At 51.8% G+C, this 16423-nt stretch overlaps 1 protein-coding gene across 12 annotated transcripts in view; it reads right to left on the reverse strand.

Moving 5' to 3' along the window:
• MARK2 (microtubule affinity regulating kinase 2) overlaps positions 1 to 16423 on the reverse strand; it is a 58106-nt gene that overhangs the window by 9497 nt on the left and 32186 nt on the right. For 11 of the 12 annotated variants that reach the window (XM_067748622.1, XM_067748620.1, XM_067748616.1 and 8 more), the window contains 10 exons: positions 5814 to 5993; positions 5520 to 5573; positions 2781 to 2829; positions 2403 to 2468; positions 2243 to 2313; positions 1967 to 2023; positions 1012 to 1248; positions 453 to 572; positions 253 to 352; positions 63 to 175 (listed from right to left, as the gene is read on the reverse strand). In XM_067748622.1, the coding sequence (XP_067604723.1) occupies positions 63 to 175; positions 253 to 352; positions 453 to 572; positions 1012 to 1248; positions 1967 to 2023; positions 2243 to 2313; positions 2403 to 2468; positions 2781 to 2829; positions 5520 to 5573; positions 5814 to 5993 (1047 nt within the window). Of the gene's footprint in view, positions 1 to 62; positions 176 to 252; positions 353 to 452; positions 573 to 1011; positions 1249 to 1966; positions 2024 to 2242; positions 2314 to 2402; positions 2469 to 2780; positions 2830 to 5519; positions 5574 to 5813; positions 5994 to 10444; positions 10810 to 16423 lie in introns of those variants that run through there. The other variant, XM_067748625.1, reaches the window with a different exon arrangement.

Here is a 16423-nt window from a genome sequence, read left to right on the forward strand (position 1 = left end):
AGCATGGGGATACTACCGACAGAGAGGCTGGCTAGACGGGGAATGGAGCAGGGGGCACACACCTCGGAGCTCTTGTAGCCCAGGAGCAGATAGGTGGCCATCACCTCGTTGTACCTCTGGCCCACCAGCGAGTCCTGGATCTCTTCCCGTGTGTAACCCATGGACACCATCAACTCTGCGTGGGGGGACATACAGTTAAGGCTGGTCCTGAGTCCTAGGCAGGCTCAACCTCACGGCCCAGCACAGCCTCACCTGTCCGCCGGGGGTCCTTGTAGTCAGGGAGTGGCTCCACATAAGGCTTCAATTCATCATCTTCGTGACCCACATTCATCCATCGATCTTTCATGATTTGCTGGGGAGTAAAGGGAAGGGGGAGGGCAGAGAGGGAGACTCAGCTTGGAGGTTTCCTCGGGAACCCAGGACCTCCTACCAGCTGGGCTCAGGCTGCTCACCTCTAAAGTGCCTCTCTTGCTGGGATTGAGAATGAGAAATTTCTTAAGCAGGTTTTCACAGTCTGTGGACATGTAGAACGGAATACGGTATTTCCCCCTCAGTACCCGCTCCCGCAGCTCCTGTAGGAGGGAAATTTGAATCACCCAAGGCCAAGGGAAGGAACCTACTATCCAGGCTCCTAACAGCTTAAGACTGGCCAGGCAGATATAAATGAAATATGGTTAAGAGGCAGAGAGCCTGGGACAAGGCACCTCACTAGAGAGGCGGTGATGTCAAATACCCGACGCCCTCTGGCTTGATCAGCCCGAGGCTTGCTATTCTGAGGACCTTGGAGGGGTGAACGGACATACAATTTATCCCAGCCCTCAAGAGAGGAACTGAGGTTATTTTGCTGGGTGCAGAGGGCTTTTAATAGCTGCTACCTTTTGCAAGCCCTTCTTTGAAGCTCTGGCTCAGGAAAAATGTAGAAAAGCAGCAAAGGTGAGAGGTCAGGGATAAAACCAGAGGCCAAGAGAAGAAATGAGAGTACACATGATCTAAGCCTGCACTTCACTCCACCTTGAGGTTCTGTCCATCAAAAGGCAGGGATCCGCTGACCAGTGTATACAGAATAACTCCCAGGCTCCACACATCCACCTCGGGTCCGTCGTATTTTTTGCCCTGGAAGAGCTCTGGGGCAGCATAAGGGGGACTGCCGCAGAAGGTATCCAGCTTGTTCCCAAAGGTGAATTCGTTGCTGAAGCCAAAGTCTGCAATCTTGATGTTCATATCAGCATCCAAGAGCAGGTTTTCTGCCTGGGAGGTAAGAAGGAAAACGTCAGGGAACCAAGTGGACCACACTAAGGCACCGGACAGGAAGGAGCTGAGCGCAATGGAAGAACAAACAGGAAGTCATCTTCAATGTTAGAACTTCTCCCACCAACTCCAGGGCAGGCCTCCAATCAGTGTGCAGAGGCTGGGCTGGGCTGGAGGAGGGCCGCGCAGGCTGCTCCTCACACAGGCAGCCACGTGAGAGCTGGGATCTGAAGGCTCAGAGACGCGGTGAGCTGTGCAAAGCTTCCCTGTCAGGCCTGGGTTAATCATGGTCACATCTGCGAGGACGCAGGGGCCAGGAAGACTCATAGGTAGTCTCACATGCTAACAGCTCAGTGAAAGAGATGAGTGTGCTGCACATCTGCAAAGCAGCTGTGACGCAGCTGTGGAACAGTCAGCACTGCTTCCTCCGTCAGCCGCCAGGCTGCCTGCAGCCCTCCTGCCACGCCTGGCTGCACCAGAAGGTGAAGGGCTGAGAGGTGAAATGGCAGAGACCCTCTCCTCGCTAGCTGGAATGGGATCCTAAGTCCAGTCATAAGGCCTATCTCAGAAGCAGCCCTAGGGGCTTCCTCATCATCTCCAAAAAATTAAAGGCCGGTGTTTCCTTGAACACTCAGGGTGTAATGGTTATGTCACAGTTAACAGAGGGTGAATGACCCAGCCCTGACTCAAAGACACTGGAGATGAGAGCACGCCTTACCTTTAAGTCTCTATGAACAATAAACTTCTGGTGACAGTACTGCACAGCAGACACTATCTGAAAGGAAGGAAGAGGGGTCAGCTCAGGGGCACCTGAAGGTGGGCTACAGGGGCTGGTGGAGCTGTGATCCTGTGACCGAGTTCGAAGCAGCCACATAGATAAGCAAAGCCCAAAGGACCCTCCAGATGCCGCTTACAGACAGGCAGCTCCTCCCTGTATGCCAAACCCCCCAAAGCAGAGGTCGGGCCCACACTCCACGGAGGGAGTCACACCCACCTGGCGGAATTTGGCTCGAGCCTCTTTTTCTTTCATCCTGCCATGAGCCACTAGGTAATCAAACACCTCTCCTGCAAGTGACAGGGGCAGGGTCTACATCAGAGCTTGCTGGGGCTGGGGAAGGTGGGGACACAGCAGGAAGAGGCAATTCCATACCTACCTCCACTAGCGTACTCCATGACAAGGTAGAGAGTTTTCTCAGTCTCGATCACTTCAAATAACTTAACTACAAGAGAAAAGGCCAAGCTATGAGTCAGAGAAGCAGCAGGGGCCACACATCGAGCCCCAACACGTACAGGGGCATCCCAGGAATCAAAGTTTCCTCCTCTCCCAAAGACAGGTTCCTCTCGAGGCAGCCACACCACTAAGGACAGCCCTGTGCTCCAGAGGCAGAGCTGGATCTTGAGCTGGGTTCCCCAGAGGCATCCTTGAAGACTACAGACTCCAGAAGGCCATGTGCCTCAGGGAGAAGGGCCACATGCTGGGAAGTGGAGCCTTGCTGTGGGGGAAGAGGAAAGGAATGATGACTGGTTCTCACCTATGTTGGGATGATTCAAAACCTTCATTATTCTTACTTCACGGAACAGCTGGAAAATAAAATACCAGGGGTCATGCTTGCTCAGCTTGCTCCCCTCAGGTCCCCTCCAAACAGAGCCACTGCTAAGATTCTTTTTCCAAAAGAGAAAACAGGCAGGGAAAAGAAACAGAGTAGTTGTCCAGATCCTCCATGCCCATCCCCAGTGGCTGAGAAGGACATGGCGGGGAAGGAGAGCAAGAAGGGTCAGTGCGAGGAAAGCTGGGCTCTCTTGACTTGTACCCTCAGGGGCAGCATCTGGACGAGCCAGCTGCACCCTTGGGTGCTGTCTCCCCAAATCCAGCCCCCAAACAGCAGACGGGTTTTGGCTGCATGCCTCTGAAAGAGGGCGCGTGAGCCCACGTACATGAACGTTTAGAACCTGAGCTGCTTCTACAGTTCACTGACAAGGCAGACTCTAGCTTGGTCTGTGTGAAGAGGTAGGGGAGCTCTGAAGGGGCCCCTCTGAAGAGGCCCACCACCTTCTGACTCACAGAAGTCAGAGGGCTCTGCACTAGTGGGTACGCCTTTCTCTCCTGGGCCTCGGGGTGGTGACAGAAGAAGCCACTCCTATATATAGCTGATGCCAATTTTAATCAAATCCACCTCCACACACTCACGCTCTCTTTGTGAAACAAAATCAGGGACTCCAAACCATACACTTCCATGAAGAAAGATGACAGAAATGAACTCCATCCCCTCTGCGGGGGCCAGAGAACTGGAGGTGGGGTTTTTTGCAACTTCTAGGCCTCACCGTTTGCACAAGGAGCAGAACTAGTTGTGTTGTGTTTTGTTTTTGTTTTTAAGGAGAGGGGAGGTATGGAGACCTAATTTAGGCTATATTTTATGGGGAAAAGTGAACACATCTTTCTTTTTTTTCCTTTAATGAGATCCCAGAGCTTTTGTGGGCTGGAAAGGAAAAGAAGAGACAGGTTTTCCAATCTTCAAGAACCTGATTCTGACCTTGGCTCCCTTTTCTTGTTAGGGCCCAGGTTTTTCTTGCTTTCTTCCCAGGCCCAATAGTTATCTTGGATGAAGAGGCAAAAAATCCTGGACGCCACCTCAGGGGCAATAATGGGCCTGGAAAGGGCGTTCTCCTAGGAGAGCGTGGAGTTTTCTGAGCTTGTCTAGAACCCTGAAGAGGTTAGCTTCTTCAGCGTTTGTCCTTTAGGGATCATTGCTGGGATCAAATTTAAACAGAGTGATTTGGCCAGAATCAGACTGACCTTGGCAATGGAGTGTGTTCAAAGGCTTTAAAAATGGCTGCATTTGTCTGGTGCTGCTGCTTCCAGCCAGTCAGGAAGAGGCAGGGAGAAAAAAAGAGGTGGGAAGTAAGATGGCCTAGCTGACTCTGGCAGGCTAAACTGCTCCAAAGACCAAATGGCCCACACCAAGCTGGCTTCTACTCTGTGAGGTCTGAGCCAACATGTCAAGAGTAGCCCTCTTTCCCTTTCTTCCGGAAAGCTCCCAGCAGCAGGGAAGCCCTGGTGATGACAGCCATGTTTCCTTTGAGTCAAAGAACTGTGAGGGGATCCCAGGGGTAACAAAAAATAGGAAACACCTTGGTTTTGGCTGTCAGCATGTCAGGGCACCTCAACTCACACTAATTCTGTGAGTGTCTCTCTCAGCAACAGCTCCCAACCTCCAGTCCCAAGCTTCCCAATCTCACTGTAGTTGGCTGTTAGCATCAGGTTATGCCCTCTCCTAACTCAAGTAACAATGTGCTCATGAAAAGAAAAACTCAATCTGCCACAAGATGCAAAGAACTAGGTTAATCAAGGTCAGAAAATCTGAGCCAGGGTCAGCTGGAGTATGAGGAAATCTCACTGACCTGAACAGGGACAGCTTTTTGGGAGCCTGACAGGAGATTTCTTCCTTCCCCTAACTGACGGAGCCCAGGGTGGGGGCAGAGGGCAGACAGTTTCCAGTTCTACACCAACCAGTCACTAGTAAGCCGTCCCTCCTCTGCAAATGAAAGCCTTCTTTTCTCACTCCTACATATGTGGTCTCACCTGGAGGGTTCCCCAACCAGCTAAGTAAGACCTCAGTTTTCCACTGTAAGTCAAGAAGGGAAGGAAAAGTTCAACCTCATCTAGCAAAGACTACATGCAAAGGACTCTGCAACTGTTAGTCAAAAGAAGCCTAGAAGTGAGAAGGAAAACTGGGAGGACCTGTCATTAATCTGCACGCACTGTAAGAGGCTGGAAACTGGAGTTCAGTTTCGAAAAACCCCAGCCTTCCATACCCATTCTCTGAAATGTAGCTGGCACAGAATCCAGTGGCAGGTTCTCTGCCTCCTCTTACCCCTGTACTTCTAGAGCCACTCCCCTGGATCATTCAGATCTTACAGTTAACTGCATGTGTTTCTAGTAATGGCTATATACATGTGTATAGGGCTGGTCACAGGCCAGAAGAAAACAAGATGCAGGACGTAGGTCAGACAGGTAGGCCAAGGGGCAGGAAAGGGGCAGAAAGACTTCTAAAAGAGCCAGTGCCTGTGGCCAGGAAGCTCAATCAGGAGAAGCCAACACAGGTGATCCAACCCAAACCCTAAAGATAGCAGAGCCACGGAAAGGGATGGTGGGAACAGTGAAACTACCAGAGATTCTGAATTAGGGGTTCAAGAGGAGGTCCAAATGGGGTCAGCAGATCATTAACTCCTGACAGAGGTTTAGAAAGGGACAGGAGGTACTGTGTGCTTACTTTCTGAAGGCTGGAGGAATTCAGTTGAGTCTTGTCAATGATCTTCACAGCTACCTGAACAAGAGATAAAAAGCCCAAGATTACCTCTCTGACCAGGCTAAACTCAGGACTCGAATCTACTGCCTCCTTTATACTTCTGCCTCCTTTTGGCCCTATCCCTCTTAGCACCCCTATCTGTTCAGATCTCATTTCTGCCTGATAAACAAAAGGCTGGCTGTGGTAGAAGTCCCACTACTACCTGCTGGGGTATCAACAGTTGGGAGATGCTGCCACGTCCCCAACCCCAAAGCTCACCTCTTTCCCAGTAAGGATGTGCCGAGCCAGCTTCACCTTGGCGAAGTTACCCTTGCCGATGGTCTTGAGGAGTCGATAGTTGCCAATATGGGGCTGCTCGTCAGCAGAAGTGGCTGAGTTGCGGCCCCGCAGCATGTTGGACTTACTGCTGGGCTTGGAGTCGAGGTGTCCCAAGGTGGGCTGCAGGGTAGAAACATGTACACCTTTGAGTATGCTGCCCTTCCGGTTCCCCATACTACTGCCCTTAGCTCTCTGCAAAAAACGCAAGAGGCTGGGGTATGGGGGCAGACTCCAGGAGGCTGGTAGGCATGCAAAGAAAGAATCATAAGGCAGCGGGATAAAAGGAGGTGGGAAGAGCGCCCACCTTCACGCCAAAAGAGCACAGCCTAAGGTCCAACGTCAACATCCTGTGGGCGCTGGAGCTTAGGACCTAAGCTGTCCCATCACTGGCTCCACTGCCTGGCAACACATCCCCTGTAACAACCCAACAGTTCCTCCACCTCATGTGGGAGAGCGCCGTCTACCGTCCTCCCCGTTGCCTGTTCACACTTCGATAAGGCTACATCTCAAAGTCGCAGGAGCACGATCAGAATTACTGCAAAGCACTCACTGCCTCCCAACACTTTACATTTCTCTTTACTATGTATCACTTTACATTGATTTGTTGTCTATCCGGCAAGAATGGAAGCTCATGAAGACAGGCATGTATCATTTATTCACTGATACATCCCTGCACCTAGACAGACTGGATCAGGGTAGATGCTCAATGAATACTTGTGCAATGAAAAAATGGAATGACAGGGTCTGCGCAAGGCCACCCTCTGCCCTCCTTAGATATCCCATAGCTCAAATAAGGGTGTGAGGAAGCAGAAATGACAACAACTGGCACCAACAGGTATATAAACATAACACAAAAAAGGTATGGTCCAGATGAAAACATACATCTGTATGAAGACCTGTACAGTCCTCAAAGGGCTAAATGTAGAGTTTCATGTGATCCAGCAATTCCACTCCTAGTTACATACCCAAGAGCAGCTTGCACACCCATGTACATTCGTAGTATCACACATTCATAATAGCCAAGAAGTGGAAACAACACAAATGTCTGTCAATTGATAAGTGAAACATCCACAGAGTGGAATATTCTTTGGCAATTAAAAAAAAAAGAAGGGACTTCCCTGGTGGCGCAGTGGTTAAGAATCCGCCTGCCAACGCAGGGGACACGGGTTCCACCCCTGATCCGGGAAGATCCCACATGCCGCGGAGCGACTAAGCCCGTGAGCCACAACTACTGAGCCTGTGCTCTAGAGCCCGCGAGCCATAATTACTGAGCCCACACGCTGCAACTACCAAAGCCTGCGCGCCTAAAGCCGGAGCTCTGCAACAAGAGAAGCCACCGCAATGAGAAGCCCATACACTGCAACAAACAGTAGCCTCTGCCTACTGCAACTAGAGAAAGCCCGTGCGCAGCAACGGAGACCCAACGCAGCGCCCGCCCCCCACAAGAAAGAAAGAAAATAACTTAAAAACAAAAAAAAGAACTGACATATGCTACAACATGGATGGGCCTTGAAAGCATTATGCTAAGTGAACAAAGCTGTTCACAAAGGACCACAGGCTATATGATTACATTTATTTGAAATGTCCAGAGTAGGTAAATCCATAGAGACAAGAGAGAGACTCTAGGGCTGAGGAGGCTGAGGAGGGCGAGGGGACTTAGGGGTGACAACTAAGGGCTGCAGTAATGAAAATATTCTAATGAAATGCTGACTGTGGTGATGGATACACAGCTCTGAGGATTTAGTAAAAGCCACTAAATTGTACACTTTAACGGGTGAACAATCCCACTGTTAAGCATCTGGCCTAACTCTGGTCGAGAGCACTGATTTGCCTCTTCCAGAACACCTGATGCCATTGTTCCAGCATGATGGGGATAAAGTGCTGCCAGAGCCTCATCGCAGAACCATCCAGAGCGGCCCTGAAACTTCAAGGAAACCATCTGGAGGGGAGCAGGGTGACCAGAGAAGTGTGACTCAAAATTCTTTCTTTCACGGTCCTTTTCTGGCTCTAAGTGAAGCCCTCAAAAACCACAGAGAAAAGAAATGACTTGCTACCACCCAAGGAACTGTCCAGGGTTCCCTGGCAAGAAGCATGCTTCCCCAACCTGTTGCTTTTCAGCCCTAAGGGGCTATGAATAGGAAAACACTTCCCTCTGCCCCAACTTCCAAGATCGGAAGATGGGTGAAAAGTTTCCTCGGCAACCTCTAAATCACCTCCTAAACTGTCGCTCTCCTGTTTCCTGAGGATATGAGCCAAGGCAGCAGGGTCTTGACAGTCCCCAAGTCCTCAAAGTTTTGCAATGAGAATTTAGTGTCTACCTGAGGATTTGGGTCCTTTGCTCCCTGAAGCCAAATCTGGGAACCCTACTGCCTATCCTGAGCTCTGCTCTGCCCATCCCTCTCCACGTTTCCTGCTCCAGGGGCTGCTCTGTGTTGCCCAGCAGGACAGCATCCTCCCCACACCCAGAGGCTCAGCTGCACACAGAACTTCAAGGAACAGCAACAACCCTCCTCCTTACTGGGACAGAGAGGGTGCTTAAGAGTACAGACGCAGAGACAAACTGCCAGGTTCAAGCCCCGAATCTGCCGCTCACTCAACACGTGTTAACTCTATTATTATCAACAACATCCTTAAGATGGAGATGAGATTATTACAAAGCAGGAAGGAAATCATCTAAAAGATGACCGACGTGGGATGATCCCACACGTGGGTGTCAGGAGATGGTCTAGTGGGTGCCGAGGAGCTCTGTCCAACAGAACTAGGTTCCAGTCCTGGCTCCCTCACTTACTAGCATGAGTTTCCTTATCTGTAAAGTGGTGATAAAGTAGTCCCTATTTCACATTCATTAGGTGACAGAAAATATGTAAAATGCCTTATCCAATGCTCAAAACAGAACCACCATGAATACCATTATTTTTAGTTCCTAACTACTACAAAGCCTATTTGCAAAGCCGGAAGTCTCATTGTCAGCAAGACTTCTGCATCTCAGTCAAGCCCTCCTAAGCCAGCTGCAGCCTATCTGGAGGCCAAGAGATGCTACGTATTGGCCCTCCCGGCTGAGCATCAGCCACCCGGCCTGCACCAGCACCTTCAGCCTTCACAGGAGGGGACTCGACAGGGCGGCTGTGAAGGGCTGATTCCAAGCTAGGTATCCAGGACAGTCAAAGAGAAGGTTCTGCTTGTCTGGGACCCAGAGAAGCAGAGAACACTGGTGCGTGCTCTTTGATTCCCTGCTCTAAAAGTCACACACTCCCGTTTCAGGACCGAACTACCCAACTCTCAGGACTCAAAAGACACAGTCCTTCTCTTACCCCCTTCTGCCTCTTCTATGTTGTGAGATATTTCCCACAGCAGGGATGTGGGACACGGTGAGGAAGCAGAGAAAGGAGAAAGTCTCTAGTAGGAAATGTTCCTTGGACCAAGGCCCCACGAGAGGCAGCTTCTTTGAAGGCTGAAGAGGAGGTAGGGGTGTGGGTGGCTATCACGGAGAGAGAGTCCCATCCCTGGTTCTCTACTAGGCCCATGTAACCTGGACCCAGATCTCACCAACAGGGTGGGGGGCTGAAGACTAGCTGCCCTTCTGGGCCAACTAAGCAGAATCTAGCTAGAGCCATGCTCTGCCCCCCATCTCCATCCTCCTTGCACACAGTAAGACATCGAACACCAGACATCCTCAAAGCTCTGGCTGACATCACACCATAGGCAGGCCCCAAAGGTCTGAGGCCAGTCTGTTGAAAGCAGACACCACGGCTGTCAGGCAGCTTTCAGAAAGAACAAGGGGTCACCCTGTGAGGCAGTATTTGGAACCAAATGGCAGAACACGCAGGTTACTAAGCAGGCCTGATTCAGAATTAGGGCCTAAACAGCTCTGAGGTCCTCAATCGAGAGGAGAGAAGGCAGGACATGAGGATGAAAAAAAAAGTCTTATATCCAATGGGCCCTTCAACCTGGATCTCAGAACTCAGCCTAGGCATGTTGCCACGTTTGCCCGGAAGACAGCCTCCACCCCGAGAGGCCCGGCGCTGACTCAGGTAGGCAGGGCCCCTTCCCTAATGCTGGAGGCCCTGACCAACAGTTCTCCCCTAGAAAAGCTCACGCTTTGGGGCTCTGCACTCAGGTTTGGCCTCGAGTGTCCTGAGACTTCCCTGGGGCCGGGAGGGGGCCAAGCTGGGAAGGGGGATAGACAGGTACTCCCTGGCCAGAGGCAGAGTGAGCCTGGGCACTGTGGAATGGAGGAAAAGTGTCCCTTGGGCACCGGCCCTGGGCGGCCGCCCCAGACCCGTCTCCCCTCACTGTAGCGCTCGTGCGCCCTCCCTGGGCCTCTGCCTGTCACCAGCCCGTTCCCTTTACTCTGGCTGGGCCTGCTCACTCGACCTGAGGGGAGAGTCTTCTCTGGGCATTTGCCGCCTCGTCCTTTCTCAGCCAATGCCTCTTCCCAGGAGGAGCACTTCCCTGTGCTAGTTGCTGCCTGGCTCCATTTAGCAACCCTTCAAAGATCCTGTGTTTGGGGTGAGACGGATGAAAGAGGAGGGGGCAATTCCACAGCAAAAAAAAAAGGGGGGGAAACATACCCGGCTGGAGAAAGGGACAAGGACTACCAGCGACTTCCATTCAGCAGAGCCCACAGCAGGATCTGTCAGGCAGTGAGGGCAAAGTACAGAGGCCGGGAAGAGCCAGGCCCAGGGCGGGGGCTCCTGGCTCCGTCAGCCACCCTTACTCAGCTGAAGCAGGCGACTCCTTCCACCACCTCGTCAGTGAAAAGCAGCGAAGCAGCCAGGCCAAGCGGCTCCTGCCTGGGAACCTGGACTGTGTCGCAACCGAAACCACCACTAGCAGAGAGAGCCCAGGCTTGGCAAGCAGAGCAACGGGGACAAAGCCCTGCGGCTTCTTGTGGGCCAGGGTCTGGTAGCCAGAAGATGCATGCAGTCCTCGGACACTACCCAGGAGCAAGGTGGGAGGAAAGGGGCAGGAGGCTAACGGGAAGGAAGGGAGACAGAGAGAGTAAGAGGCGGGTTTAGATCAACTTCCTTCTCCCTTCCCCTCCCCCTCTCCGGAAGTGGGCTGCCCCACCCTCCCCAAGGTGCTTTGCTGGGTAACAGCTGGGAGAGGGTGAGGAGGAGACTAACGCCAGCCCAGGTTGTCATAAAGCCATTATCTCACCTGCAGCAGGTGGGACCTGGGTACGGGCTCAAATCTGCGGGAGGAGTATGTGTGAATCAGATGTGCTGACCCAGAGAGCGCCAGCAAACCACCCGTGGGGCGGGGTGGGAGCAGAAACTAGCCATCCAACAGTGGCACGTGGACCTCCTACTTCACAAAAAGTAGTGTTTGACCTTAGAAAAATGCACATTCCACTTAAACAGATAGTATTCTGGACATAATATCAGGAGATTCAGGAACCCTGTGAAGCCCCTTAGGTCCGTGGGTTCTAGACTAAGAATCTTTGTCACTGATAGAGAATGAGATGCTTAATCCTAAATTTTGCCCAAAGGCTGGGAACAAACCAAATGCTTCTCTAAATCCCTTCCAGCCCTGATTCTGGGAGTCTATCTCCAGGTTCCCACCCACCTCCAAGTCTCCATCACCCCCCACCCCACCCCAATACTGCTTTCTTTGAGAACTCTTGAGGGCCTGGGGGCAGCAGGGGAAGCCATTCCTCACACCTGCCTCCAGCCAAGCCCCTGCTGTCCAGGCATCTGCTGTCCTTGTGGCAAACTGGAGCCCTCCCCGTTTGTGTTCTGGTCTCGGCCCTTCTTCTGGCTGCCAGATCAACTTCACATTGTTCCACTACTCGAGGCTAGGGTCTTTCCCACTAGGCAACTCTTTAAAGATCTCATGCTGGGAAGCCATAAACCCCTCTAGGGAAGGGCAAAGCCGCCCACTGACCTCACAGCACCTGAGCACAGACACCTGGGAGACCGTGCTACTCAGTGTTCACCTTATGTATGAACCCTGGTCAACAGATTCGGCATTTCTGGTACTACCATCTGCTGGCACATACTTCCCATGTTCTCCACACCGTAAACCTACAGGATAGGGAGCATCTTCATTTTACAGATGAGAAATTTAAGCACAGAAGTTAACAGACTTGCCCAAGGTCAGCCTCCCAGTGCAGAGCTGGGACTGGAGCCCAGGGCTTTCGCGCCCACTCCAGCACTCTGCTGTTCCTCACGGTCCCCTTCACCAGCTCCTCTTCAATGCTTCTGAAGCCTAATCTGCTCTTATTTCTCCCAGAAGAATGAGTCCCTCGCTCTTCCTCCACAGATTAGGAAGAGGGGAAAGATGTGAAGATTCCGGAAAGGTGCCTGGGACAGCAGGAAGGCCAACATCCGGGTTAAGGCCAGTGGGGGGCTGGGGCTGTTTTAAAGGCCTACCCAGGTGGTCCCACAGCACCCCTGCTCTCACTCCTTCCCAAAGTGGGCCCTCATCTCAGTGGAAGAGGTCAGGCTTTATCCTGGACCCTGGGCTCAGGCTTGCCCCTCCACTCAGATGCCAGAGCGGGATCAAATGGCTTCATTTTCCAGTCTCCAGGATTTTGCAATGTGACAGAAGGATTGTTTCCTCAATCTTATTTGTTGGGGGGCAGTAAGGGGCTTTGTAAACTGAGGAAGTACCAAGCAGTGACCTCAGAGAGGCTGGGGAGAGACAGGATGGGACTGAGCTGAAACGTCACATGGCAGATCACTAGTTCTTTAACCCTTCCTCCTTCATTGCATCCAGGAGTCTTCTTTGCATCCTTTGATCCTGAGCAACTGTCACTCTCAACAGCCAAGAGTCAATACACCAGCGGAGCATTCTGGGTAGGAGAGCTCTGGTAAAGCTTGGTAAGCAGTGACCAGTGCAGAGTCTGGATGTACACCCCCAGCCCCAGAAGGAACCGTGATGTCTCCACCTGGGGAACCCCCACCATCCCTTAATACTCCGTCGCAGAGCGGAGGTGGGCTTGTGTAAAACTGCCAAAGGGCTGCTCCCTTTTTCCAACCAGGGTAGATGCCTCCCTGACAAAGGAGGCCAGCACAGCCTGTGGCCGAAGCAAAGCCAAAAGCAAGGTGGTTCGCTGCCCTCCAGCTCTCTAAGCTGCAAGTCTCACCCCAAGGCTGGGAGACCAGCACTGCAGCCTGGGCCATGCAGGGAGCCCATGCGCCTCAAAGCTGCCACAGCAGAGCCAGTGCCTGCCTGGGAAGTCTGGCAGGTGAGAACTGACCTGGAGTGAGATCCGAGCTGAGCCACCTACAGCCCCTTCATGCATGGAAGCTGCGGTGCAAGGAGCACCCCTCAAATCTCCTGTCTTCTGAGCCACCTGAAATGCTGGGGTCCTCTTCAAAAATGGTGGATTCTACTGAGCAACCACGGCCTCAGAAGCTTGCACACTTTATCCCTGAGAATCTGCTCACTGGGGCCTGGTCTCTATCTCAGTCCCCAATTACTGTTGCCCTGTTCAGCAAACCTTCATTGAGCACCCACCTCTGGAGCCTGTTGCAAAGTACAGAGAGATCTGGTTCCTGCCTTCTAGAGACTGAGAGGAGGGGAACCATACACGTCTCGACTCACGATGGTATCTCTGCTTACTTGTTAGGCAGGCAGGATAGCACAGCAGAGCTCTGGAGGCAGCCGGAGGCAGTGGGGGCCCTGCCTTCCCTCCTTACCAGCTCACCGAACACCACCAGCAAGATCACTTGGCACCTCTAGGTCTCAGTTTCCTCACCTGGGACATGAGGACACTAGCTGTTCCCACTTCACAGGATTAGTGTGAAGATGAAATGAGAAAATCCACGCCAGCGTTGACCACGGTCACTGGTGCGCAGTAAGGTCTCGACCATGTTTTCTAAGATCTCTCTTCACTTTCAGGCAGGGACCTTTGTCTCCCATCTACAGGGGTTCTCTGAGCCCTGAGAAGAGCTATAATCTCTAAGAACTTGACTACAAGTACCAGTGTAGCAAAGCTGGTATTCCTTCTAGAATGAGGAAAGTCAAATTTCTACCATGGCTGGGCTGTCAGACAAAAAGGACCCTCCTTCCTAACACCACTCCTGCCAAGAGAAGTGGGTGACTGAGAAGGCAGCCACGCCTCTGCCCTCTGAGCAGCCCAGGGCGGGAGGAAGGTGTGCCCACTCTTCCCTTCCTCATCATTTCCTTAACTCCTTCCTCTCAGAAAAGGTCCAAGAAACGGCCAACATACCAGTACCACATGGTGCCAAGGGCTGGGGGAAGCTCACATTGCCAGCCTCGCACTCCATTCGGCTCCTCCCTACCAGTGGGTTACCGTAACCATGGAGACCAACAAGTTCCTCCATATCACAGGAGAGCCTGCCTGCCAGCAGCCCAGGGCTCTGGGGGAGGCAGAAGGCAGCCTGCAGCAGGAAGGTCTGGCTCGCTTTACAGAGGACTGTGGGGAGCTGATGGGAGACTAACCAGTGAAGCTGAGGTGCCTGGGCCTCCCTCCAACTTCCTTTTCTTTGCCCAGTAGTTTGTTTTTAGCACATTCATTGTCTGGCTGTATGTGGTGTGGTAGTGAAGGGTGTCACTCTGGAGTCAGACAGACCCGCGGTGGGACCCCAGCTCCACCACTCTGGCTGCTGCGTAGGGAATGGACTGGAACTGTGGTATGAAGAGCTACACAGATCCACACACACTAAAAGGCTCCAGATCTCATATAATACCTTCTTTTAAGTGATCCAGGTAAGTAAACCCTCTTATCCCTTGTTTATCCCAAATCCCTTTGTTCAAATAGTTATCCAGACACCTTCTTAGCTGAGAGTGATCTCTCCCTTCTCTGACTCTCACAGCATCCTATCTGTACCCATTCAGCTCTTCTGACTTTGTGCCTCTATGCCTTCACCCCCTCTTTGAGCTCTGAGAAGTCAGAGGTCACCGTTGTATGCCTTTAGTGCCTAACAGTGCCCCACGTTATAATACTCATGGAATATATACAGAATAAAAGTGGTACAACTTTTTGATCCCTAAAGTTGCTCCCCTCCTCCCCCAAGGAGATAAGCAAGGGCAGAGGAAGGAAGATCAAAACCTCTGGCCAGAAGACCCCTTTCCCCTCTTTCAGGGCATTTACTGCTCTTTGAAGTTGGTTGGTTACTGTCTGTCCTTCCCACTAGACTACACCATAAAGGGAAGGCCCCCGGTCCGTCTGATTCATGGCTCACAACAATGTCTATAACACAGAGCGGAAGTATTCAGTAAGGTAATGAATGAATAAAGGTGAACGAATGAATAAATAAGAAAACATGTTGGGGCATCTTCGTGACAGTCTCTGGGATACATGCCAATAACCCATATCAGTGTACTCCGCACACAACATCCAAGTGGGCAGTGGGTCATGAGATCCTCTCTCCCCAAAATGGATGACATCCATGGAGCGTCAGTTCTACTAACAAGCTTTCTCTCAGGTGGGACAAGCCCCTTGGAACTCTCATCTGTCACAAAGCTTGAGGCAAAGGTGGTCACCTAGGAGAACTGGAGGCAGGCTCAGAATACAGGCACAGCTGAGGACCAGCAGCCCCCACCCCCATCCCTGGCTCCCCTCAATCAAGCTTAAGCCCTCCTTTCATCACAGAGGGGGATCCCTCTCCTCGAACTTCCTGCTGCCCAACAACCACCAGGCCCTCCCACTTCAGACAGTTCTCTCTGCCTCTCCACATTCAATCCCTCCACTGCTTTGCTACCAAAACCACTGTGTCTTGCTGTGACAATGCAATGCAGCTTGAGCCATTCTAAGAGCTACTGATTTGGGGAAGTGACAGTGACTTTAGGAGACATTTACTTACTGTTTGCCACACCGAGAGCTGCTTTAATATTTCCTCTTTGAACCAATGTACTGATTGCAAGGCCCTGTCAACCCTAGAGAGCCAAAAAATTCACCCATATACACCTGCCTTCTGTCCAATGCACAAACGGCGTTCCCACCCAGCCGCCACCCTCCCCAAACTGCCTCCTGTTACAGAAAAGCAGAGGGACTAAAAACGGCAGCTGGGGAGCTCAGGTGACTCACCCAGCATAATCACCTCCTCCCAGAATCTCCAATCTTCTCCTGGGGTTTTTGCCAACACAAAATAAAAAAGAAGCACGAGATCTAAAACAACAACAACAACAAAAAACCCCTCTCTCAGCGTTTATGCAACAGCCTTTCTACCTGGGTGCAGATTTAACCCTTTGTCTCTGCCCCTTCCAATGCGGTTTCCTTAAAATGTTTTTATGCTGAGGCCGGGAAACAGGCCTTCCGGGTCTTATCTGGTTCCAGCTCTACACTGGAAGGTGCTGAATAAGACATGTGCCTCTTTCCACTGCATCTTCCTCTGGAAGTGGAAAAACTACTACCTTCCTACTCCTCCAGTTTCAAAGAGGGAGTTGAAGAAGGAAGAGGAAATATCAGAAAAAAGATTGGGACAAGTTTGCTGCCCCAGAAGTCACCATGGTCAGAGATCAGAGCTCCAGCAGGACAAGAAGTAATAGAAACCACCTAAGGCTGGCACCACCACTCTCAGAACCTGTCTCCACCTGGCCGGGCTGCAATGTGGCTCTTCCACTTACGTGACCACTAA

The sequence above is a fragment of the Pseudorca crassidens genome, chromosome 9 (genome assembly GCF_039906515.1).
Source record: "Pseudorca crassidens isolate mPseCra1 chromosome 9, mPseCra1.hap1, whole genome shotgun sequence".
NCBI lineage: Eukaryota > Metazoa > Chordata > Mammalia > Artiodactyla > Delphinidae > Pseudorca > Pseudorca crassidens.